General features: G+C 35.3%; 2 protein-coding genes across 2 annotated transcripts in view; both read left to right on the top strand.

The window, feature by feature from the left end:
* The first annotated feature begins 149 nt into the window (after positions 1–149).
* Positions 150–3,660, top strand: LOC106717944 (ADP-ribosylation factor 1). The gene is made up of 5 exons (XM_014511914.2): positions 150–257; positions 616–783; positions 1,524–1,633; positions 2,284–2,409; positions 3,457–3,660. Exons 2-5 carry the CDS (start codon positions 636–638, stop codon positions 3,619–3,621), a joined length of 549 nt encoding a protein of 182 aa, XP_014367400.1. The 5' UTR covers positions 150–257; positions 616–635; the 3' UTR covers positions 3,622–3,660.
* A 4,942-nt stretch (positions 3,661–8,602) lies between these two features.
* LOC106717935 (dorsal-ventral patterning protein Sog) overlaps positions 8,603–27,844 on the top strand; it is a 75,595-nt gene continuing 56,353 nt past the window's right edge. Inside the window, exon 1 of the mRNA XM_014511904.2 lies at positions 8,603–8,927. Within this exon, the coding sequence (XP_014367390.2) occupies positions 8,792–8,927 (136 nt within the window). The 5' untranslated portion in view covers positions 8,603–8,791. The remainder of the gene's footprint in view (positions 8,928–27,844) is intronic.

Here is a 27,844-nt window from a genome sequence, read left to right on the forward strand (position 1 = left end):
TTAAAAACATCTTCAGTACCTATAAGGTGAGTTAGTTATTGAAATGACAATATCAAGGCAAAACACATTTTTTGGTGTTCATTTCTACTGAAATATTTCAACTACTCCTATTTTCATACTGGCCACTTTTTCGTCGATACGTGGCATAGGCACGAACAACTTCCACGTTCGCCGCCATTTTGACATCCAGCGATTTGTAGAGACTTTATTGAATTGTAGCGTTTTTCGTCATATTTCGTATATTTGCTTCCGAAAATGTAAGTAAATTTGTAAAATTATTTGTAAAGACAAACTGTTTATTTCTTCCGCTCTCTGATAATGATTTTCACCATCATAAACCCTGGGTGGTGACCTTAGCGGAGGTATCAACAGCGGTGTCAATCTTTGTCTAAATTAGTCGTAGTAAATCTAATTGTATTGTATAAGTTCAGCTGTATTACAATTTTACAGTTAATAGTGCTTATTATTTTTAAGTCTAAGTAACAATTGTATTGCAAGAAATCTGCTTCTTATTGGTGTTGGAGCTGCCATGTCATTATCATTGATTAAAAGTAACGTAGACTGACGGATGAGTCAGAGTGGTTGCGTTTAATAATTTAATAATTTCTCTTTCAGACGACTTAAAAAGCTGCAAAATGGGGAATATGTTTGCAAATTTATTTAAAGGCCTATTCGGCAAAAAAGAAATGAGAATATTGATGGTGGGTCTCGATGCCGCTGGTAAAACTACAATTCTATACAAACTAAAATTAGGCGAAATTGTTACAACAATTCCTACTATTGGTAAGTACTATTTATTTGTATTATGAATAATTTTGTTGGTGGATCAGTAAGCATTTCTTTTTTTTATTGAGTATTCAGGAAAAATATATTTTAAATACCAGCTACATTTACTATTAAATAAAATCATCAATCTTCTATTATGGATTAGTATGATGCCAAAATTACCATGTTCAATTTATTATATGATAACATGTGTAGAGATGTAAACATATGTAACATTATAACCATTCATAATATATCTTATACATATGTCTATACAAAGACATTGTTATCTAAATTTAATCTTGTAAATATTTCCAATTTTTGTAGCTCAGATGTTACTTTAACCTAAGCTATGGCTAGGCTATAAAAGTGAAAGTTAAAATTTTAGTATTGTGTAATTGTATATTAATGTTTTGTGTTATAATAAAAATAAGTTTTGTCTAATTACAACAGCTAAATTATGCCCTTACCCAACTGGGCAGGCAGAGATTTTATGGAATTATCTTTTACATTGAATTAGTATATTTCGATTGCTTTTTATGTATTTAGTGAGGCCCCACTGCTTATAAGGAAAGAATGAGAAGGGGAAGTTGATTTGTCTGGGGAAGGGATGTATAGGAAGGGGAAATTACTTACTACTGCCTTTTTTTTGTATCTGCCAACATTTATAATATTGCTATTTAACAAAATAAGGTGGCCGCTCTGTAATTTTCCACCTTCTAATATAAAAAAACTAAACTGTGTGTTTTTTGTTTCAGGGTTTAATGTTGAAACTGTAGAGTACAAAAACATCAGTTTCACTGTATGGGATGTTGGTGGCCAAGACAAAATCAGACCACTGTGGAGGCATTACTTCCAAAACACACAGGTAATAAAAATAAACCTTTAACTAACCATGTCTCTTGGTTATATTACAATGAGAAAAGAGGTTTCTCCATTTTAGTTGTATTTAGGACAACAAAAAAGTCTGCATAGGTTACATGCTGAAGAGGATTTTTTCAAATGTTTAATAGTTTTATTACTTAAGCCTACTTGCCTATAGGTTTATTTTTGCTTTTTCTCTGTTAATTTTGAATTTACTGCATATATCATAATTATTAAGAATCCCAAAAAAATTATACCAATTATTGGTATAATAATAATACTACGAAAATTTATAAACCTTTAGATAAAAGTTTTATCATTTTTATGTGGGCGTAGTCATTTTGTACTAATGTGACTTGTATTCAAATGTTTTGTAATGTTTATCATTTGTGAAAAATCAAGTGTTTGGTTTATGAATACTTTCTCTTTAGGTCAGTTCACCAATAATGCTTTCATAGCTACCATGCTCATTGTCTTCTGATGACCTATTATAGGTCTATGGGAAGGGGGCAGTTACCATTATTATGGTCTTATTCAAAGCCTTTATATCTATTTTAGATTTCTCAATTTCTTAAGGTGGGGGTGGGGGGGATGACCATCGTCAGTATTGAGGTTAAGTCATTGTGTTTATATAATTGATTATTTTTATTTTAGGGTCTCATCTTCGTAGTAGACAGTAACGACCGAGAGCGTATCGGTGAGGCGCGCGAGGAACTCATGCGGATGTTAAGCGAAGATGAGCTACGAGATGCCGTACTTCTCATCTTTGCAAACAAACAGGTGAGATTATTTGTGTCATTGTAACAGTGAGTCTATCATACACCTGGACAACAATATTGCCATGTCTAAATCTGTTTTTAAAAAAAAATGTGTTTTTGATAATATTTGCAATTCACATAATACAACAAGTTACATAAATAATGTGTATATTAGTGATGACTTTTATGAAAGAATTATATGCTTTTTCTTAATGTACTTGAATTATTGGAAACGGTTGGCCGATTTTGCTAATTTATGGAAATTTTTAGTAATTGGTAGGAAAATGAAATGTTTCACAGTATGTTACAAGGAAAATCACCCTGGTTTTAACCCAACTTGCAATTAACATTAAATTATTAAAAAATATATGTTTACTTTCATAGATGTAAAGTATTCAAAAATGTTTCTTGTTTACTACATAACATAACAAAATACAAATTGTATTGTACACATTTAATAATTGTTAAAAAGAGAAAAAAATAAAGAAACTTAAAGAAAATCATTATACAGTTTCAAGCAATAAAAACATATGAACTAAATGATATTCAAAGAATTTGCATTGTTGCTTTCACAGTTTTGCACTTTATAAATTTAACTGCAATACCATGTTCTGATAGAGTGTCTGAGCAGCTACAGTACTTTTTTAAATTATGATAGGGCTTTTAGCCAAGGTTATAGAAATATTTTCACTAGATATGTTACATGTGATGAAAGTAGTGAAAAGTCAGTGACAATGAGACTATCTTATCTAAATGTTCAAGGACACCAACATCTTATATACCTATCTAATATTAGGATGAATGTTTCGAAATTTTGGTGTTCATGAATTTCTTTATTTGATCAACTTGTTTATTATTTATGTTTTTATCTAGCACAAGTGATACAATATTGATCTGTAAGGTTTTAACACTAGATAATTTCTTATATCTCACTGTAAAATATTAGAATTTAATACATCTACATGCTGCTTGCAGGAGCTGCAATAAATAAGGTGTTGCTGCAATAAATAAGAGTTAGATAATTGCAACATTAATGGTTTAGTGTATGTTTGTGTGGTGTGTGTTGTAGGATCTGCCAAACGCAATGAATGCAGCGGAGATAACAGACAAGTTGGGGCTGCACTCTCTGCGCAACCGCAACTGGTACATTCAGGCGACGTGCGCCACATCCGGGGACGGCCTGTACGAGGGGCTCGACTGGCTCTCCAACCAGCTCAAGAACGCCAACCGCTAACCACAGACAATCTGATTACTGAAAGAGACTATGGTTTAAGATATGTTAACTTTATTTGCTATAAATGAATACAATGTATTATGTGCGGATTCATAAATGTAATGCGTCACCCGGTGACCGAGCTCGCATCGCATTCTCGCTGAACCTCATTCTTTGGAGCTAACCGTTTTGTGTAACCGTTCCCTTTGAATTATATGCAATTAACCATTTCAAACTATTTATATACAGTGTACAAATTATCTTTGGGTCATGCTGTGTAATTAGCATTAATCTGTGTTCGTGTGTGTTCCACATCCAATAGGATGCGTTGTTTGTTCGATCTCTGATGACGTGGAACAAACGATAGAGTGTAAAGTTTGCTAAATTACAATTTTTTTTCTTTGTTTACAATCAATAAAACAGTGGATCAGTGTACACTTAAACAGTGTTCGTGCATTGTGATGTGGATAGGTTCTTAGCTGACTCGTGATAAATAATCACAGCATAACATGTTTTATATGTATACTATAATGTGGAATAAGTTGTCGTAATAAAGTATTTAAAGTTAATTCACATATACGACTTTAATTCAATATTTACTCTATTAGTTTATTAGTGGATCTTTGTGATCTAACACTCTGGTAGCTGCAGACTTGCGGAATGAATTTGTAGTGTGGCCGCTGTAAGTTTACTGTTTTACGTGTGATTAACCACAATATAATGCTCGGGTCGGTTTGATTTTGTAATATTTGTTGATGCTTTGTCGTATATATTGAATAATATAACTTTTTTTTGTAGTACACTTGATGTGCTGTTTCTCAAGCGACGAAGTACTTCGATTGCGTTCATAATTCCTCTGAAAGTGTACAGGAAGGGTACAAGAAGGGGAAATATTTTTCAAGTGCCACATAGATCCCACCTCGGCTGATACCTATTCACATTACTTAGAGGTCCAGAATAGTTAAACAGTATTTCTTCCCCTACAACTATTAATAAAAAATTCTGTGCATATTACATTTATAGCTTGAATGACTTATTTGTATAATGTTTATTTCAATTGAAGTTAGGTAGCGTAAGCTGTTATGTATTTTACATTAAAAAAACATTTCATATTGATAATTCTTATTTGGAGGCGGCTTGTGATGGACCTGCATTTATATTTGATTTCTCATGATGAACCGACATTTAGTTTTAGGTATTTTGAATATGTAACAAGAAAATACATGTGGTGTCTGTGCGGAACAAGTGTTTCTTACAACAAGGAACTGCTCAGGACTGGGATGTTTTTTTTGATCATACACAATTAATTATAACTTAGCGTTTTTATAATGATTTAGAAAAAATTGTTAGGACACTGACAAGGATATAATTATGTAGGACGTGCGATGGATAGTTTTTTTTTTATTTTCATGGAGATGAAGGAGATAAGTGAAGAAGCGTTATGTGACATTCCGGTTTCTCTTATGCTGTATTATGGAATAAAGTATCCTCACCAATTTTGGCTTTTTTCTAAACAAAACACCTGACAAAATTCAAGAAATTTTGCTTTTTCCAAATCATCATTTTCACAAAAATTATGTATGATTTTATTTTATACATAATATTGAATATATATCACTAATAAAATGTTTCATAGAATCTTCATTTAATTACTTTTAAGTTTTAAAATAAATAGCATTGAATTCATAATCAATTTTCTTATATTTTATTTTATCAAATTAAAGTTAATCCTCGTCAGTTAGAGTTAATATTGAGGAAGTAAATAATGCATGTACACACACAAAAACATACAGAATAGACATTTGTGATAATTGATTTTTAAAGTGAGATATCTTGGTGGATGGCCGCAGTATTATTTATGGAAATGACGCAAAACCTCAACTCTGCCGTGACGACCTCGCTAATAGCTTGGGGGCGCGTTGTGTATGTGTGGTACATGTTCTGAACCCGCAAGGTTTATCACAATAACGGAGATAATACGTGTGACGTGATTTTCATCGAGGTAATTGACACATTTACCCTGTTAAAAATAGATTGGATACATTCTAGATTCATAAGAAATTATGATAAAAAAATGCCATTCAATTAGTTACCGAGTAGTGGAATATCTCATATTTCAATGCATACAAATACCACCTTACCTTAAAAAAATACCTGTATATGAACTTCTAATGAATGAAATAGGAATGGGAAGAAACAATTTTATTTAAATTATATTCAAAAACAATATTCACGAAATTGTCGATTGCAAGTTTTATGAAAACAAATATCGTTATAGAAAAGATTCATAATCGATTTTACCTAACGCATCTCTAGTGAATTATGTTCCTTAAAGTTTGTCTAAACTGTTAGTCTTCGTCTATTTTAGTATAGAAGATGGCATTCTCATATCATTAAAAAATACTTTCGCTGTTGCCAAAATAAAATGCAGTTCGTGACATAAACCCGAGGTTTACCACAACAATAAAATTGTCAGTAATTGATCTTTCTCACTGGTAAACATTTCCTTGAATAAATGAAAGATCTAAAGAAACTTGCAGTTTCATAACGATGTAGTCTCAGATTTCTACTGGCGCCTGTCGGTTTTTTATATCTATTTCATTTAATCGTTTAAACACTTTTGTGTTTGATTAATTGATTGGAACACAAATATTTGGCAAGCTTTAATCAACATTCAATTAAATATTTGTAAACAAATAGCGGTTTCTTTATTGCTTGTGTCAGGTTTCATAATGTCAATATTTATAACAGTTCTTATATATAAACATACTTACTAAGCTATAATTTAGCGGGCGGACGTATACAAATTGTTGAAAGAGAAAAAAAAAATATCTGGGACATAAATCTTATTTAAATTTTGGTTTGTATACCTTTTCACCTATGGGAACCTATGATGACTTATCTAATACCTGGTTTACATTATGCCAGTATAGTAGGACAGTAGCGCCAGTGAGCCAAAACAGTTCACGTCAGGCCAGCGTTACTATCCTACTGTACCTACTGGCATAATGCAAACCAAATAAAATCTCAGAAGCGGCTTAACCGATTTTGACGATACAGGTACTGGAAGGTATTTGATGTATGCAAGAGTAACTTCTGTAATTTTTTTAACAGATTTAAGTAGTAAGAAATAAAGAAAGTAACACACTGGTTCATTCATAATGTAGCTGGTATTATTATCTTAATATTTTTGATAATAAATTAATAAAGGGGTCCTGGCGTTACGCCAAACAAACCAAAGCCATCCCCAATCAACGTAATTATATGAGATAATATATTTGAATATAATAAAATTATGTTTATTAATACTTTGAACGTGAAATCATCTATAAAATTGTATATTTCACGTTAGATTTTATCAGCGAAGAAATAAGTTCTAAATTTTTATTGACATAGCAAGTAAATGATTTTGTAACGTTACAGAGTTGCCACATATTAATAAAATACAGAAACTATATTTAATTTTACTTCAGGATGATTTTTTTAAACTCAAGCGGAGAAAAAAAATTAAAGCTTTGATTTACAAGGTTTCCTTTTTCCTAAAACGGTCAATTTTACAAGCTAAGGCAGGCAAGGCTCATTATCGGGGCGAAAAAAGTTAGATTTTCGGTTTGCGACCCACATGTGGGTTGCGAAGCACAGATTGATAAAACAGTGCGAACTAATGTAGCTATGACCTGGAAGAAAAACTTCATATACTTTTATGGCATCAATAGAATCAATAGCGGTAATAAAAAAGTACAAATAATGTTAAAACCACAGTTATTTTTTCCTGCTTTTTGGCCATCTGTAAGAAAATCCTTTCCTGCATTGCACTGTCGTCGGTAGATAAATTCAATGTGTAAAATGATCACAACACAATCAATGAAACTAATCCTTTTTAATATGTCATAAAGTGTTCAACTTGTTTCTTAACATGAAGCACAATAAACAATAACCATAAACATTCAATTAAAAAGTACGAACTTTACAGAACGAAGAACATACGTAAGTCAATTGTTTCATCAAACCTTTGCTCTTCAATTCAATAAAATTAATTTACTCTGTGACGCACTTAATTGTTGCCACAGTATATAAATAGACGGTATGTCTATTTAAACCATGTAATACCTAACGCTGATATAAATAGCATAGGTACGTAAAATTAATGGCATTTAGTATTAGATATTTAGCTCAGTATATGTTATAGGATATATGCCTAGTTGGGCTTTTTGCCAAATTGAGCTGTTGTGTACCGAATTTGATTCAGTAAATTATTATAAATGTGCCCAGCATGTATGAAATGGTCGCATGTTATAGAATTGTGACACTCGATGACAGGATATTCAATTTTAATGTCACACTTAGTCCGCTTATTATTTCAATTTCAACACGAATTTCAAAATTTTCTATATATTGAGCATATCAATTTAAAATATTTATTGCTGGATATTAGTTGCTATCATAAAGAGAAGTATTCGCATCCCGTAATTTTATTTTGTGTCAGTCAGAACACTAAATCTGTTGTATTATTACATACGTTGCGAACGGTTGTATTAATACAAAATCATAACACATCGAGAAAGTCTTCAATAGACTATCTGATAGGTTTTTATTTCTGCTGCATTCTGTTGCTCTGTTCAGATTATGTAACTTTGATACATATTTTTTTACAGTATTGTTTTATTAACTTGTACATAAGTTATAACTGACTTTACTTACCTATGAACACTACTACGAATATGTCATTAAGCGCAGATAATGAGGAGACCAAAGGAAAGACACTTAACATTTTAATTTAAAATGTAATTTATGTATGTATATAGAAATACTGACGCATTAAACAAAATTTCGCATTAGTTCAGTGCGTTTGCGGTTCAAAATGCAGTACAAGGAGGTTGTGGGGCGGCGCGGCGGGGCGGGCGGGTGTGCCGGCGCGCTGCAGTTTTCCCCGCCCGCGCCGCGACGTGCGGCGGGCGGCGGCGCGCGAGTGCCGCGTTTTCCGTGAGGGGCGCGGCCCCCTCGCCCTCGCCCGCCGAGCCGGGAAATCCACCGCGCGCTACACGCTCCGCTCAGTCCGAGTTTGTCGCCGTTGCGCAGTGCCGTGTTACAGTCGCGCGCCTCGCTAAGCTCGCGTACCTTACGCCGATACTCTCGCAGCGCCTAGCGCCGGATCGCGCGCGTTTCCCCGGTGAGCTCGTGCCGTTCCCCGATGTCGGCAGGTGCGGGCGGCGGCATGCTGCCCGCGCTGGCGCTGTTGCTGCTGCTGGCGGCGCCGGTCGCTGCGCGCCGGCATGCGCCTGACTTGCGCGAGGATGAACCTGCTCGCCGTACGACACGTCCCGCCGGTAAGTTTTCAATCCACGGCCTTCTATTTACTATCGCATGTGACGGCAGCCATGTGTTTTTATGTAAATAGTATTCTGCGACAGTCGCCGCGTCCGCTGCAACAACGCACTGTCGCATTCGGCGGACGCGAGCGGTCGTTCGTAGATAGAGTAGGTGCGTGCCGTCATCGATCGCGCTATCGATCTATATCGATAGCGTAGTCTAAACGATATCTCGCGTATCGGACGTATCCTTATCGCCACGGTATCAGTACTGAGGTGGGATAATAAAAACAATGCCATGTGAGTGGACGCTGATAAGCGTTCGATTCCATATAAATATAAGAAATTTTCAAGTGATCTATTTCGGTTACATGATACAGTAAGTGATCTATTTTATCGGGCAAAGACACCTTAGGAGATAAAGGTTGACAACAACTGTTGTGTCAGCATGTGACCGCACCTCATCAAACTGTCAGATTATGTTTATCCAATACACGGACCATGGTTCATTTTTTATATTAAATGTTATGTACACTTTGAGGTATTTAATACGAAGGTAAATCAAAATATTCCTAAACTGTAAAGAAAAAGGAAATAAATATTGAATTGTAGTAATAAATAGGGTAGGTTTCGTTTAAATCTCACTCCAAGCGAAGCTATGATAATTAACATACATATCTTTTATATGTCTAGCAGTTCAGCATTTAACTAAAACATTCAAAATTCAAATAAAACATAAACATCACACAACAAATAATTGCAATCAAACAAAAGCAATGGGAAATTTTTGAAAAAATTGAAGAAAATTTAATCGTTTTCAATTTAGACCACATTTTCCAGAGTTAATAAAGGTTGTACTTTATTTAGCAACCCGCTTTATTTCTGAATAACGGAGTCACTATCGCGTTCTAGATTACTCAGATTTGAAAGATTCCTTTATCAGGAGAGAGCTTTTATTAAAGCTTTTTTGTGACGTTAACGATAATATTGTTTTTTTCTTAACCTACCGTAGGTTGATTGTTGATACCTTCCTTTTCTTATCGTAAAATGAATATTTGTAATTCAGTTCAAAGGAAATAAAGATAATAAATCTATGTACGTAGCTTATTAACCTTGAGCAGAAATATTATTAGCATTTATTGCAACGGAACATTACGAAAGGTTTACAGATGGAAAGAGTAGTACGTAATATCAGCTAACATTACGTAGAGCAAGTCTAGGTTTAAACTTGTAAAAGGTAACACTGTACGGTACATACTGGAATCTTTGCCATGGATGTATTCAAGCGGTCCGTTGTTATAGTTTAATTAAAATATGCTTTAGAATTAAACAAGCAATATTGTTATGACTAACTTTTACTTCAATGTGTAAATAAAACTTACTCTACCTTTCTTAAAATATTGTAAAGGTTTTGAAATTCTTATTATAGTTATAAATCAAAACATCCAGTGTATTAAAAAGTTTGCTTAAATAAAGTAAACAACAGTTAACCGTGGCTTTCTGAGACCGAAATCCCCGTTTAAAACGTATTGTTAACTCTGTTTTGTTAGAGATAATGACAGTGACGACGATATGTTTTATATAGAGATTTTCGTCTAAGAAACCAACGGCGAGTTTGGGATAAAATTAAGTTTTATGTCTACTCGATCTCCAACGACTGTATTATTCCTAAACATTTTTTAGGTTTCATTTCGTTCTATACCATTATTTTGTACTAAGTATATTATGAAACAAGTAATGGATCTGTCGTTTTACTTGATTTTTGATCATTGTAGAGTAGAAAGGGACCATAGAAAGTTTTTTTATATTTCACGAGTATGAGTTCAGTGATATAGCGAAGCGACCGCTGCCTATAGATTTCCCCCTTCTTATGGGTCCTCAGTAAAATTTACTTCTCCTTCTCATATCTCTTTATACGAAAAGAGTGGAAAGGGAACAGAAACTTAAATTTGGTCTTCGGCACACAAGATGGATTCTTATGTAATGTTTGGATGTGTTGTGTGTAAGAAAGGTGAAAATTTAAATATGACGGCTGACAGAGATGAATGAAAAGTAGTAAATTTGCTGACCCTCCTAGGGAAAGGGCAGGCCAGGTACATGAAAATAAAATAAATTAGAAAAAGTGAAAGCGCTAAAATTTCTCAAAGTACCTGAGTTCCTCAAGCTTTGTTACGATTAAACGAGGTTTAGGCTAGCGCCATTGCACCTGCACTCGGTCACTTCAATCCCGTTAAGGTGTAAATGTCTCTTCTATGTAAACAGTGGCAATTCAGTCACAAAAAAGCGTTATCATTTAAAAAAAATATCTATTGCAACGTTTTAATTTACATAGAATCAATTTAAAAAACACGTGGTTATCTTGATGTGTAAATTATTATAATTATTATCATTTTTTTTCTATATCATACGTTAAATATACTATGTCGTACGATTTTCTAATCTTATCCGTTTTGAATTATAATCAGTTGTATTATGATACGTAAAATTTACCTATTAACAGATTTATAACGTTTCTTCGTCCTGTATTAGTATACAGTGTGTTTAGAATTTATTTTTTTATTAGCTGCTCTGCGGCATCATGCGCATGAAAATCTATTCATTATTACAAAATCTTTATTTCATTTTTTACGTTGCGAAAAACTTTCAATTGCAAATGATAAAATTCAAATCCTCAAATGAGTACGAAGGCATTACAATTTTTTCTAATTTACTCACCCCTAAGTTTAATTGCGTGAAAATGTATAAGTGCCTAAAGCATGTCGTAAGTGTAGGTCTTTTTATTACAAAAATAATTAATCAAAAATATGACGTGATTGCTACAATTCTGCGATATAAAGAACTTTATTATATTAGTAGGTATAGATTAATTGACATAAGATGGACTTACGTTATGGTCAAGGTATAGGAGACAGAAATTTTTGCAATATTGGGAGGGAAATGAATAATGAACCCCTTCATATAATAATGTTAATTAAAACAAATGTACTTGAAATGGATTTTACACGTAAAAAGTATTAAATATAAAGTGCAAATTAATCGTTGATATTAAATCATCGCTTCCTACAAATGTAATATCTAATCTAATCAAAAATCTACCACCGTTTGATCTAAACATTGGACTAATTAAAACTTATCAATTATTACAGTTGTACTGAATAGATATGGTGCTAGTATAACTTTTTTTAATTTTATGCATTCTGTTTTATTCTTCTTGTGTAGTTTCTACAATTTTCCATTTGCAATACCAATCTAATATTATTTCTAATCTATTCACCTCTTATATCTAAGCTTATATTAACCTTACAATGGGTTTCGAAGTACACATGTATTAATAAAAAATAATTTTCATCCTTTTAATTTCTTTGACAAAACAAAGACTACAATATCTATAACATACTTGTGATCGACCGCGACTTCGACGGTGCAGAAAATAATAACCTATAATGTCCTTCATGCATTATCCACCTTCCCGTCACAATCTTGCCAGCCGTTCCTTAGATAACAAATAAAAATTTTGATAGACAAAAATTTTCGATTTTCGTTTTTAACGTACTGACGAGATCAACATGAATATGTATCACAAATAAATTTATTTTCCCTTCAACTTTCATTCATTTTCCGGATCAGATAAAAGTCGCCGCCGTTTGCCAAAATATCTTAACGAGCCGTGCCAAAAGCCGAATTACCGAGAAGAGAGAAAAAACAGTCGCTTTCGTTGTCTAGACAGTGCGCCGAGACGAAAGCTCCGGGAAACTTCCTCATCTAAAAGTTTCACTGTCAACTTTCGTGACGTATTAAAACTGTATGCGTTCGAGATTAAAATGGCTGCCGTAAGTTAAATAAAAAACCAAACTATTCTAGTGAAAAATCCTACATATAAATTACAATTGAATTAAATTAAAATTTGTTTTGAAAGCTCTACGCCGAACAAAATTGCAAAGAAAAACTATAATTTTATTTTATATCGCGTATTATATATATAGTATAATATAAATTAAGAAATTACGAATATTTTCGGAACGATTGATGTTTATCAAATGATCTCGTAACCCTGTAGTGCTATCATACGCTTTTAATAATTTTGTATGCAACATGTGAAATGTTCAATTAGTCAAAAGTTTAATACAAATTCTTATATCTCTTTGATAACGTATCTCGTCTGACGAATATAACTTCTGGGGTCATACGAGTATTTACATTGCTACGGCATGTAAATTTAATGTTACTGGTTGCATCTGTATAAATTTAATATAGGATATTCTGTTTTCCGGCCAGACGCGAGCCGGGATGTTGCCAACACTTCAAAGACATAATTTCAGGCACATTTAAATTTTTCCGATATGAACTTCGATTACTCATCCGCTTTGCAGACAGGTCAGCATTTACTTTGTAAAAATATCAATCTGTTACATTAAAATTATTAGCAATAACTTTTAAATAACTCTTTTTACTATTCTCTTCTGTAATGGATACGTTAAAATAATTTAAAATAACCAAATAATCCTCCAATAAATCTATTTAGAGAATGACTATCTCAATAGTTCAACCTCGCCTTTTTATAATGTTGTCTAAAATGTTTTGTAATAATTAATATTGCTAAAATCAAGATTTACAATTTTAATGTCAATATCAAAAGTTAGACCAACGGATAGGTGATCGTCCCCTTGCTCTTTTATCCGTTGGTCTGACCAAGTCCAGACAATATTGGGACTCAACATTCCTACCGCCATTAGACAATCCGCGGACAGAGCGGTGAGGAAGCAGCTCGTCTACACATCAGTGAAGGTATTTCAAGATGAGCACGACCTTCAGTAATGAAGAGCACGAAGAAGAAGAAGAATCAAAAGTTAAGGAATTAGCGTAGATTTTTTTTTACATATTATATTCTCCGAGTGCAAGTGTAGATACTAAAAAAGTCTTTTATTTGGCGACTTTATGTGAGTTTTTGTATCTATTAAGAGTTACGAGTATTTTGAATGTTAGGATTGGAGACAGTACTGAAAATGTAATTTGATCGCGCTAAGATAATGACTTCAGACAGCTCTACTCTAAAGACAGGCAGACATTTTAATATATGACGTGTTTTAAAGTAAAATATATTTCTTGTTCAATAAAAATGAAATGGATTTACAAATCTATGATTTTTTTTATTTAAAATGGCGTTATAATCGCCGATAAGCTGTGATACTTTTCTAGAATAATAATTAGATTGAAATAGAAAAATATTTGATTCTAATAACTTATTAAGGGCCTGTTTCCAATGTCCAAGTAAGAATCCTGAATGAACTACTTGGAACTTATTTGTACAATAGTCTTCGTTGGCGTTTCAGAATCTCCATATAAGCTGTGAAACACAAAGCATTTTAACAGGAAGTATTATATCGCAGTTAATTTGTTAGTTATCCGGCACTTGGTTACTTGAACATTGTGGAATAGACCCTTAAAGATATAACTTTCATAGCATTGATTTATTATAGTACCGTGGTTACAATTTGTATTAATAATCTTTCATTTGATATAACTTGGCTCTGTTATTGATAATGTCATTGCATGATAAAATTTGAGATCCGATAGAGCAACTGGTTTTAGTCATCTTACGAGTAAGACATGAGATCTCTTTCAGTCAGTCAAGCAATTTGAGTTTTCTCCTTTTTATTATGTCTCGAATAGAAGTAGATTTTAACTGGTTTCATACTCTTATTACGTATTCGTTTAAACTTTAAATCGTTTAATTTTTGTTGATAATATCGCCGTATATTTTAATCTTCAGTTTATAGTAATGTTATAAACTTAAGTTCAAGCATTAATATTGATCGAGAAACGATGTGATATGATAGGTGTGATGCACCGCACTTTTGCAATGACGATCTGCGGTTATTAGATAAACAAGCCTGCCGCCAAGCCCAGCGCTGTGACGTCGTCACTCGGCATTGGCTGCCGCGGTCGGCGCTACGTAACGCAAGTGGGCATGTAATTGTACGCGAGAATAATCCTGATTTCTGGAATGTTTATGCGTGTTGTTATTGCACGAGATTGTTTGTGTATACGGAGTAGTTTCGTGATTAGAATGGCGATGTTTGCGATTGATTGCGCCGATTGCGACTGTGTGTCCTTTATTGTATGTAGGTGTGGCGCGTTTGTTGAGGTTATAGTTGTATTGTTACGGTTATGCACTATTTAAAACGTATGCATAAATGTTAATGCAAATATTTATATTCTATTAAAGTTTTATAACAGTAGGTAAATATAATTTAAATATTGCGAGCAGTTGTAGATAAACACTAGGGGCTAATATAAAATCTTATTAGATTTTTCGCTATAACATTCAATGATGCGTTATCATTTTGAGTATTTTAGCAAACTCATGAGCGCCTGTTAATGTTTGCAAATATATAATTCAAAACTCAATCTTTATAATTAATTTTGTGCAAGTACAGTTCGTTTGGGAATTTTCACAAATTTTCACATCTATAGACGGCGTCGCGTGTGTTCTTGTATTAAAATACAACCTTGGTGCGATTGAATACTCCTTAAACAGTTAACCTTATGTATTCTTAATCCTACTTCTTGGACGATAACGTATTCTGCAATTCCCATATTTTACGACACCTATACAAATGAAATCATAAGCAACATGCACGTTTTATAGGAATATTTTAGTAAAATTTCCATTTTCCAACGAATTTATCTAGTTATCGAATTACCTAAACATTATCTTTACTGTTAACCGTATCATAGAGGTGTGCCTAGTGATAACATTAATTAGAATAATAACTTATAGAAAGAGACAGAAATAATATCGCCAGTGAGATTAACGTTCGTTAATAGCATCGCGTCACGCGCAATGTCGTAAATCGCGGACAAGTTACGTTATTGCTTCGCGCAACGTCGCAGGACACTTGTGTCCAATTCAGCTGCTGGTTCATTGCCCTCGAGACTAGTAGCAGATAACGACGTCACGTAAAACATCTACAGCTTCACCCATGCAACCAGATATCTTTACACCCTCTGTTCTATGCATCTGTCAACCTTGACCTAACATAATCTGTGCTCCGTGTGCAATCTGTCACGACTCACTTATCTAGATCTAAAATCTTATCTATCTTAAAAAGATAAAAATTATGTAAGGTACTTTTGGTAACATTAAATATTTTATTATTCCTTATTAAATTTGACGAATTTCAGCTAATATTCATTAATGAAAATATGATTTATGTACTCAATTTTCGATGTTTGTAAATTTACTAATTAATAAAAATGCTAAACGCTTTTCAATCGTACGTTTAAAACTCCGCCGTTTTTTCGTAAACATGGAATATACGAGTACGTTGGTCGTTGCATGCTATTTTTATTCTGTACTGAGTGAAAAAAAATCAATCGTTACGGCCAAATGATAAAGTCAATTATTAAACAATTTTAAAAGTTTTTTTAATTCGATTATAATGTTAAAGCGAAACGCGACATTTTATAATTAGTCTAGATTTTTTATCTGTCATTTTATATTTTTTATTGAGATGATTGAATTATAATGGGTTTAAAAAGATTGTGAAAAATAACCGAGAAGTATTTAAGGTTGTTGCCTTTATTCAATTAAATGTATGAATCACGTCAAAAATATTTTTGGAGAAATCTTGGTTTTGACGAAAAACAAGATCACATTGCGAAGGCAATTTGTATACACAAATATTTATATGCTTCAGTTTTGATTTGGCGTTTGCAAGACAAAATTAGCGTTGTAAAGGCGGCACTGTCTATCCGGTTTACGTTAAGCCAATTAGATCCGAAGTGGTAAATTTTACATTTAGAATCTGTATTATTTATTAAATTCATAAAACGAAATTCGCTCAGTCTTAAAGTTACTTTATTAATCAGACTTAATTCTAGATTGTCGACAATTAAACTTTGCCCATTCAACTACGACGAAAATTAAAAAGTCATGAACAGTAAGGCTAACGAAGACTGTCAAATGCATTGACATTTATGGCAAATATAATTTATATTGAATAGGTAGTTGACCGCGGGCGTGTTCCTCATCAAATATTAGCGTACTTAATTAACGCCCAGCGAAGAACAAACTCACTTCCACGAATTTAATTGAGGTCAAAGAATTTGAGTGCATACGTCTCAATTAAAGCCGACGTTCGTTACGCTCAAATAATGGACATTCTCAAACATTTTGATATTTATTTATGGTTTATGCCAATAAAGGCGTCGAGTGCCGGCGTGTCGGTGCGGTTCAATATCGCTGGGTTTGCGATCACATCGTGCCATGCGTCCACTCGCACACAATAGGCATTAATTTTGTGTAACGCCAGATAGGAATGTCGGCGGGCCGCGGCCAGGTAGAATTTGGCGCCTTTATGATCAAATCCTGTCGTGTCATAAGCCACCCACGGGCTCCAATTAAGCCGGTAGCCAACAAAGGCGCCGGGTCGGCCGTAACGCTGTCAGATTATGCGTCGCGGGCGGCGGGGCGCCGGGCGGGTCGTCGGCCGAGGTGCCCTCGCGTGCTGCAAGCCCGGAGCGCGCACAATACGCCCCCGCTCCGGCTCGACCCGACGGCCCAAAAAGTTAGAAAAGTGCGGCGCGATGGCCATGCGCGATACCATCTCGGCGCCGCGCCTGAGCCTCGACACTCTTCAACCTGCCCATTCCGACGTCCGTTTGCGGTACGTTCGCCGCTCTTAATTAGAATTTAACATACGACATTTAAGTGAGTTATGGGATACCTTATTAAATTCAAAACTTTTCGTTGTGAATATGCGATTGCGATAAACGATTCGAGTAAAGTTGATCTGATTTATTTAACGGACTTTTACGGGTGAGCGGGTCGTGAAAGCTGACGTTTATCTTTATCGATTTTAAAGTTTTCGATAAGGTCGCGTGAGGTGTGCGGGTGCCGGGTGGCGGGGAGAAGAGTCGAGAGGGGTGCGGAGTGGCGCGCTGCTCCCACGTGTGATGGCGGCGGTCGTTATGAACTTGAATTAAATGAATGACGCAGTTGTATGAATGGCGCGGCAGCGGCAATGAATGTGAGTCGGAAGTGCGAGGCGCGCTTCAGTACGCTAGCGGTGCACGTGCATCCGCTTTGCGCCCTGCGCCCAAAGCCCTACACCGCGCTTCTATTGCCTTATTGTGGGCGCCTTAGTGCCTATATCATAGATGACATAATTGGAAAAAAATGCGTTAATTATTCTTCATAGTATTCCCAAGGCAGAAGGATATTGGTGAAAGTGAGCTTCCCAGTGGTAAAAAATATTTTAATTAAGTTAAAATTAGATAAATTAGGTGTATTGTACGTTGTTTTCATTAGTCATACATTAATCAGCTTCGCAAACTTTGAGGTTATTATTGTTGCATTCGTGTGCAAAAGCTTAATGTTTGTGTAATTGAATATATCCGGTAATTACTGTACAGTTATTAGCGAGCTCGGCACTCGGCACAACATCGCGTGTTGTTGGTATTGAGGTAAATTCTTGTGCATATTACTTGTAACTGACGTTAGACCGGTGCCGATGCCGCCGTCTTGTTGCGTCTTCGTTTCGCTATGCTTGTTTATCGCGTCCGTTCACGAATTGTTTTTGGCTCAAAAGTCACTTATTTCTTTCTATTTTTATAATGAGTATAACCCTAGAAATTTATACTACAATAATTATATTTTATATTAATAAGAAAATGTGATTCAGTGTCGCTTATCAAGGTTGATGCAGTCATGCACTTTCGTATTCTAATTATCGATAAATCAATAAATTCTCTTATGACAGGTCGGCGGCAGGCGACCGGCGGCGGTGCCGTCTATTGAAGAAATGACCTTCTTACTGCAGATATCGAGTTATTGGGTTTAAATAGACAGAGAATGACAGACGGTATTTACAAACACGGGCCGTCTGTCAAAAGGCAAAGGTCGAGATTGTGACGTCACTATGTCGATTCCAACGTAAGGGCTTGCTTCATATCTCGAGTATCGGATACAGGTGTAGGTATCGATACAATCGATATTGGCATAAATTAGCAATAAATTAATGTTGTGAGTTTCCTCGTCGGGTTTTTGCACAGTCAACCTCGATAGCGATAATCGACTTTATCAATCAATGCACGGAAAAGGTTGCCCAATATGTATAAGTAAATAAGCAATAAATATCACAATTTTATAAATATGAATAGTAATGTTGAAAATAGTGTGTGTGTGTGTGAGTGTATTTGTGTGGAAAACAGTTACCATAATAACAGACAATGTGGGTTTAATTACTATAATTATGGTAATAATACATTATCAGTAGAGTTTAAGGACTACTTCTTGTCACAATGTCTAATCTATGTCTTTAAGTCTGGAGTAAAGAACGAGCTTCCTGTGAATAAGTTGCCCAATTAAAAAGAATAACGTAAAATTACCACTGAAAAGATGTAACTTTTTTATGAGAAAGAGAAATCAGACTTTATAGAGCGCAGTGAATGGAATTACTAAACAAATAACCTTTGAAAGAAGTTGAGCAAAGTAGCGGGGCATTGACATTTTATGTTGCGGTTAAACAAGACGTGCGAATATATCTAAGCTAGTAAGAATTGAGTCCTGGTATTCGACCGCATGATTTGCTTAGAAAATTCTTTATGATACATAGTTGTAAATACAAATAAATCCGAGTCGTCGGGCCCATATGGTGCTGAAATGTATATTTAAGCAAGCACAAATACGGAGCCACTTAGAGTGCGAGTTCAGTAAATATTTATTCGTTTCCAGTTCGCGCCAAATGGTGCACTCACAATCACTCAGGGAGCCGCTTTTGGCGCCAAATGTCAATGTTCCAGAGATTACCCATCGGATAACACGCCCGCCGAATGCGCGAGATGTGCGCGCGATTCTTGCTCTTATAAAACGTAATCCTAATGCCGATAATGGCTCGATGAGAGATTGTTTGCTCACGCAACACTTAATGCAGCCGAGCACTCTTCTCAATCGTTCGCGAAACGTGTTATGGATAAATGCTAGTGTGACTTTCATATCCCGCGCTCACCGGCTAGCAGATAGTTAGCGCGCTGCATGCCGACGATAGCTTCGATATCTATGCAATTATATATTTATACAATATGAAATGGTTCAAGAGAAACGCATCATCACTTCTTACTCCTTACAAAATGTGAGGCTTGTTTTGACAGATGTTAATGTAATGTAATCCAGTATGGGAATTAACGATTGCGAATGTACATAAGGTAGACATAATACACGTTTGTAAGGAAAGATTAAATTATTTAATAACTGTACTATGTAACCCTGTAAAAACGTTTAAACTCAATGATATTTCGACGATTGCCGTATGGCCCTTTAGTGTATGGCCGCCCTATAGCTTCCGGCTTGCGACGTCTCACTGTCTACTCTCCGCTGAGCACACGTTGGATTTTGTTTAGTCCGCTGGTTTATTTTCGTATAAGCTGTTTGGGTTATTTAGAATGTGTTACACAATGTGTTAATCGTAGAGACCACTTTTATACAGTCTACGTGAATGTTTATGTTAGTGTGTTTGCAAACATATTAATTTATTCGATTATATTTGTAGGATTAAGATTGATTTATAATTACCTCTGTCAAATTTAATTTTTTTATTAGACTAGGCGTCGCTCGCGACTCCATCCGCGCCGAATTAAAAAAAAAAAACTTAATTAGTAGACTATGTTCTACATCTGTGCCAAATTTTGCGAAGATCCCTTCAGCCGTTTCGGAGATACCTTCAATTATCCATCCATCCATCTAAATTTTATGAAAGACAATTGCATTAGTATCTGAGAAAATTCTTACTTGAGTAGGCAAAATATTTAAAACTAATTTATTTGATGTTTTCGTACGTACTTTCGATTAATATAAGAAGTTATTTTAAATTGGGCATATTTGAATTATCCGAAAGTTTTTTTTGGTGTTTTAAGGATGTTATATGCAGAGAATATTGCTCATGGATGTTTGTATTCACAGCAGGTGGATGTGAATGACTAACAACGAAAATATTATCAGCTTACTATCAGCCATTGGACTTTGAAAATGGCGCCCGCTTTATAAATGTATACAATAATTCGATTAGCACATATATTAACATGGAATTAGCAAGAAAGAGGTGCATTTTAAGTTTGTGCGTTTGTGATAGAATCAAATACACGTCTGAATGTAGATTTTTTTGTCTTCGTTGCCTAGATTTTAAGTTGTGTTGAAATTCGGGACACATCAGATTCAGTATTCTGTTTACATACGTAAATTTAGTGACCGCTATGAATTTTATTGTAACGTATGACTTATATGTAAGTTGTATGAGTATGTATGGCTACTGTGTTTTTGGGGTTAAGAAATAGATTTTGATTCTTCAAAATGATTTGTCGCTCTTCAAGTATAAATTTACACCACGGACTTCTTTACATATAATTAATAGAATAGTTTTTTTATAGTCAAGATGTCAGTGATTAATACATACAAGTCTGTCAATTCTATTTTTAATCATTATGAATTTCCTTAGCTGTTTCTGTGGCCTAGTGGCCTTATGATAATATAATATAAACGAATTTAAACATTTTAATCGCTAAGTCCATTGATAATTCAGTAGTCAATTTGTTTTTTTTTTTTTCATTATCAAACCAATTCACTAGAGAGCCAAGAGTATAAATTTAATCTTTGACGTTATAGCTATTTATAAATGCTATAGTTAATGCTGATAATGAACAAGTGTTCGCTTCTTTTTATAACTCTATCGGTGTTGTATGTAATTACGTAATTGCAACGTATGATTCGATCTCACATCGGCGAAGAAAATGTATGCAGTTTCTTGCGCTAGTTGCGGGCAATAAGGATCAATCCCGACTAATGTAAATCAGACAAGACCTGTTTCAATCTCACGCTTCATACTATGATACTTACAAGTTCTAGGAACTTTTCAATGTTTCAAACATACCTATATAATAACATCAATATGAAAAATGGTAATTCTTTGTATGAGGATTAATATAAGGGGTTAAAATGTTTGTTTGGATAATTTATACTTTTATAGAACACACTTATTTGACACTTTTAAAGTAATCTACAGGATACCATATAAATGCGATAGCGGACTATTTTGTCCATACTGAACATTCAATTGGTGAAAAGATAGAATAAAACATTAAGTCAAAAATATTTTTTAGATGATTGCAAAACGAGGCGGGCGCAGTCCGGTTGTACAGTTGCACTCCTTAGATGGTCGGCTTTGGCGCCTGTTCCTATCCGGCCTGGCTCTCGCTGATGCAGTTACACTTGCATCTTATGCCGCTTTTTATCCCGCTCTTTCATCACTCCACATTTGTTTACAAACTCACCAACGCTATAATTACAAATAACGAAACGACCGTCGTATTAATAGAAAGACGTATTCCCGACATATAAACGACGCGCATCAAAATAGATCCTTAAGAAGAAGCGGATTACTCATAACCGAGCGCCCGACCAGAGCGAGAATAACACTGAAAAAAAAAAAAAAATTAAAATCGCTCGAATGTGCCTCGAATTAAATCCCCCGAGACCGCGCACTGTCAAAATATTGTCAAAGTGAATTCCGCGCGTCCAATATATTATGATGATTTTCCACTTGGCAATAATCCTAGCGATTTATTTCGATCCCGCCAGATATTAACCACATACCACATTTATCTAGGCGGCGACTGCGGGCTGGGTTGTTGAACCTCCTTTTATTAAGGCCGAGACTGGCGGGCGACGGGGGACTTTCGGTTTCAGGTGGTCGCGAGTCGCGACGGGGCCGGCTCAGTGTCAGATGATATATTTAGTGGTGATTGCCTCGACGGAGGAAATGTCCGTCAGCACGGCCTGCACCGCGCCTCCTTGCAGTGTTCATTTGGCAAGGTCTCGCGCCGTATCCGGCCACATGATGTCAAAACTTCCCAAGCGTACGTCACCATTGACGCAAATTGTCTTTTGTTGTCGTTCGATCGAAGGTTTGGATTCGAGTTCAAGTATCAACACGTACTACGTTTTGTTGTAATCGCTCAGCTAAACCTGTTTCTTTCTTACTAGATGGATGGATGGATGGATGTTTGTCTGAATCTCCGAAACGGCTCAACGGATCTTGATGAAATTTGGCAGATATGTAGAACATAGTCTGGAAGAATACACAGGCTACTAATTAAGTTTTTTTTAAATTCCGTGCAGACGGAGTCGTGGGCGACAGTTAGTCATAGTTAGTACTAAAAATTCGATATTATATTTCTATCTATCATTAGGTACTAATGTACAAACGTCAGTTTGGCGGCTAAATGTATTGAATTTTTGGAGGTTAAAAATTAGTATTAACTTGGTTTACCTGGTTCAGTTATTCAGTATGTAATCATTTAATTAGCTGATGATAATTAGTAGGTGCCCAGCCCCGCCTACGTGCTCGCCGGCGCGACGCCCACCGCGACCCACCGCGGCCCACCGCGCATTATGCACCATGCATCTCACATGTCGGAGAAATGTATCCATTAATTGTCAACCTTTTATTTTCGTTTGTCTGTAAACATCTTGCACAAACTTATTAGTAATATTAAAGTAAAGTGACCCATTTATTATACATTAAATTAAATGTAGCGATAGATTTTTACACGGCCAATATGTTTGATAAATAAATTCAATATTATATATTAAAAGTTTAACATTTATTTTATTATAAAATTATTTATTAATATATTAAATTAATTAATTGATGAGATGTTTTTAGGGAAAAAAAGCGACGGCAACGGCCATTAAAATCTTTGACACTAGTAAATTTTTTAATACGTTTTGCGAAGCTCTAATAAATATTCCTGTTTTTCTTTTAATGTATTTGAATATTATTCAGTTATAAAGTAGGTTTATTATTTGCGCGCTATGTAATAAATAGTAACTGTAGCGTTTCTAATGTGCCTTTAAATCTGGTGACTCTATTCTTGAGCAAACAACACACGGTAAAAGTATTTTTCTATGTGTTTTATGTAGAGTGAGTCTGTCTAGACAAGCATGATTGCAAGCAGCGTCATAATGATGATCAAGTTACATGTCCTTGCTCTATGTTTGTTTTTATCTTTATACAGTAACTAGCTTTTACCCGCGACTTCGTCCGCGCGGAATTAAAAATAGAAAACGGGGTAAAAATTATGTCCTCCTATGTCCGTTTCCTGGTTCTAAGCTACCTGCCCACCAATTTTCAGTCAAATCGATTCAGCCGTTCTTGAGTTATAAGTAGTGTAACTAACACGACTTTCTTTTATATATATAGATTGTAGAACAAGAGCCATAGAAAGGTAGAGTCGAATAGAGCGAAATTTTAATTAATTAAGCCAAGTCTATGTGATGTAATAAATCTGAACATCCATCCATCGAATGTGATTAATATTGTACATGTCTAAATCATTAACACTTTTTCAGTTTGTAAGAAAAGGAATTTTTACCACGATTTGACTTGTTTAAAACTCTCGATATTTCGGCATAGTTGCATACGCCATGGTCACGGGCTGTCTGGAGTTGTATGGTGCTGTGAAAAATTGTTAAAGATAGCCGTATACCACTACTATTGTCCGAGTTCTCACTTTTAAATATAGCTAATAATACGGTAGTGAAAGCCTTTTATATCTAAATAGCTAAAAGGTTTGAAATCAAGCGTAATTACCACACAAAGTGAAGTTAAAAATCACTACAATTTAGGTTAAAACGGTCATAAAGTGTTATCTTAACATAATATGTGAGACACACGTGAGTAGTACTATAAAAATTTACACACCAAGTTATGGTTTTTATCCGGTCATATTTCTTTAAACTCAACAACGCTCGCGATACCTTATCGTACAACAGTTTTTTTAGCGTTTAATACTATGAGACCAAGCGTTGCTACGCCATTGAAAATTTATAATCTATGCTAAAAAACAAGATTAACGACTTCTGGATAGGTTTATTTGGTACAAAATTATTTTGCACTATTCTTATGTGCCAGTATCATACGTTTTTCATTATTTTTATGCGAGCTTTTCATTATCTCGAATAAATTTTCTTTTATTAAATTTATTACAGTTTATTAATACACTAGGCGAACATCAAAGGCAACATTTAAAAAATAAGTCGTATATAAAATCTTTTTTGTTATCTTTGAATACCGGTTTTGATTTCTCGCCACAAACACGGCTCGCTACGTCTACGAATGCTCGAAGGACATAGTTAAGCGAGGTTAGTAACACGATTAACATATCAGCATCTTTCTCAATCGGCGGGCGTCAATTTCTATTCAGCTGTCAATTTGGATGTGAAATGGCGGCTTTTGTGACTGCGTGAGTCGCTGCGGGCCGTAATTTGTGATAGGGCTGCGACACTGTTGTCTAGGCATTGACTTAGTTGTACTGGCTTTACTTTTATATTTATCAATGTAACACTTGTCTTAGATAACTTCTGCGCTACGCTGAGGGATCCTAGTTAATATGAGTCTCTTTATACAAGAAGAAGCATCTGCACGAATAACCATAACTTGTGTGTTTACATAACTGTTGTAGTAGTCAGCTATGTAATAATAATAATCCTCTTAATGTTTTGGTACTACTGATGGAGCTAAAAATACCACAAAGCGGAATTGAGATACAAAGGTCCACGCAACGTATAGATACAACCAACCCACCACCCACAATTAAATTAATCCATACAGCACCTCTTTACTATCTTTCTCGTAATACTGATTCGATTTATGGTTACTGAAGCAGTTCCAGTGTAGAAGCTAATATAAGTATTTACTTAGATCTACACTGAAGCACCGAGGTTCTCTGTTAGTGACCAATTAAAGATTCTGAGTGCAGCGGTTTCTGTAACAGTATTGGTTGTTAAAGAGATTATTGATGTTGAGGGCGCGAGCGAGTAACGCCGGCGGCGGCTGGTGCGGGCGCATTTTTATTTGTCGGTATCGGTGATCGGCGCCCGCTCCATTAGTCATGTGACAGTATCGACACAACATCGGCCCTCTCAGCTCTCGAGCGCGGCCCTTCTTTAATTCCATCTAAGGCCCTGAGTGTGAACTCTCGGCCATATGCAAATGAGCGCGAACCTCTGATGAACGATCTACTGACATCGCCCGAGGCTTGTAAGAAGAGACACTATTAATGGCTTCGACTGAACGTTTCGCGATAAACCTCGCCACTTTTTATCGTCCAACGATGATTCATAATTTTAACTCGCTTTCTACAGACGTTCCCGTTCTTAACTTGTATATACGATTTGAACTAGATTAAAATATCGCTATTCAATTAGTACGTTTATAATTGTTTGGGTTTTCTTACAAATTGAACATTTTTCTTTGCCAAATATCTGACCTATTCGCATTAATCGTAGCACTTTTATTTATCGTTCTTTTTTTATTGTCGATCTCAATCTTCTTGATGGGTCAAATTTATTTACTGTTTTTTTGTACGTAGAATATTTTTGATAGCGAAAGTTGTATAGTACCAGATTTTTCCTGCAAAGGTAGAGATAATTAGGTGATGCTATTTAAGTATTGCTGATTATAATTTTGAGACTACATTTTTTATTGTTATGCAAATAAGTGCAAGTTTCAAATGTTAATCAGTATTTGTTACATAATTAGTATTTTCGAAGTAACGCAGTTTGTTGCGGCAAGCGCGTCGGCGCGGGGGTCATTGCGCCGGCTGACTCACGCCGCGCGACAAACGCACCGACTTACCTACCTACACATACATACATACGTACGCTATCATATTGCTTTCATAAAAGGTTGTCGCATTTAAATAATGCACATTACGTAACCGCCTCGCAATTTATGCTCTCCCTTTAGACATTTCTCCGGATCAGATTAAAGCAATTTAAATTTGCAATACCTACTTAAGTACGACAAAGATAAGACTATCAGAATATAAAGTATCTTCAGACGTATTAATTGGTACCTTTTTATTGGAATGTCGACCTCGGTAGCGGTGGACGTACTGAAAAATTAAGATTTGGTTATGATTTAAGTCTTGTTTAAGGTTGCTGCATAGGAAAAAATCAATGAAATTTTTATTTTGGATTGATGTTTCTCAAATGGTACGATGACACGATGAAAGAATGGTATACAGCATTTAATGTATATAGCCTTTCTGTTTTAAAAATAAATCCGATAAAATTAACTCCGAAATAATCTCGTCGAATCGAAACGAATTCATCGATAAAATCGTGTAGCTCACGTAGCGAGCAAGGAAATTGTTTATTGAGGGTTGCCCGTGGTAAAAAAGGGCGTGAAGGCACGCGGCAGATCGCACTCGCGCCGCACTCCTATCGCTCGCATCTCGCGCCGACGACCGCCGATGCATCGGATGCATACTGAAACACTGAGGCCCCTTAGCCTTCGGCGCAACAAAACAAAAGTAATGACTCTTAATTTTAACGCCTCATTTCAATAAAAAAAGAAAACAAGAAAACCACTTCACGCGCTTTTTATCTCGAATGAGTTATATTGTAAAATTTAACGTTATATTAAATGGATCTCCTTAATGTCCGAAGCTGGAGCGAGCGGATGAATCATTTTTCACCCGAAGTGGGAAGAAGATAAACGAGTATCATTCAGTGGCTGTGTTTTAGCGAGACATCGTAACGAGGCGAGCGGTCGCGGGGCCCGGCATTAAAGAAATTATCGTGTTATCGATCAGTGTCCTCAAAGCGGTTCGCAATTAGTGGCCTCTGCGAGGGCGCCGGACCTCCCGCGCGAGGCGCCACCTCCTCTTTATGAAATTATCACTAAATTGAGAGATAAAAGCCCGCGCTCTGACGTGATAATGGCACCCGCGGGCGTCGCTTCGATTTTCTATTCAACGCGGCCGACGAAATTGCGCGTACTTGTTAGTTTCTAGTTGCCAATTCAATTAGTAAGTTATATCAATTCGTCAATAAGCCATGTAGAACTCTACAAAAGTTTGTCAATGAAATTCCA

Source organism: Papilio machaon, chromosome 13 (assembly GCF_912999745.1).
Source record: "Papilio machaon chromosome 13, ilPapMach1.1, whole genome shotgun sequence".
Lineage (NCBI taxonomy): Eukaryota > Metazoa > Arthropoda > Insecta > Lepidoptera > Papilionidae > Papilio > Papilio machaon.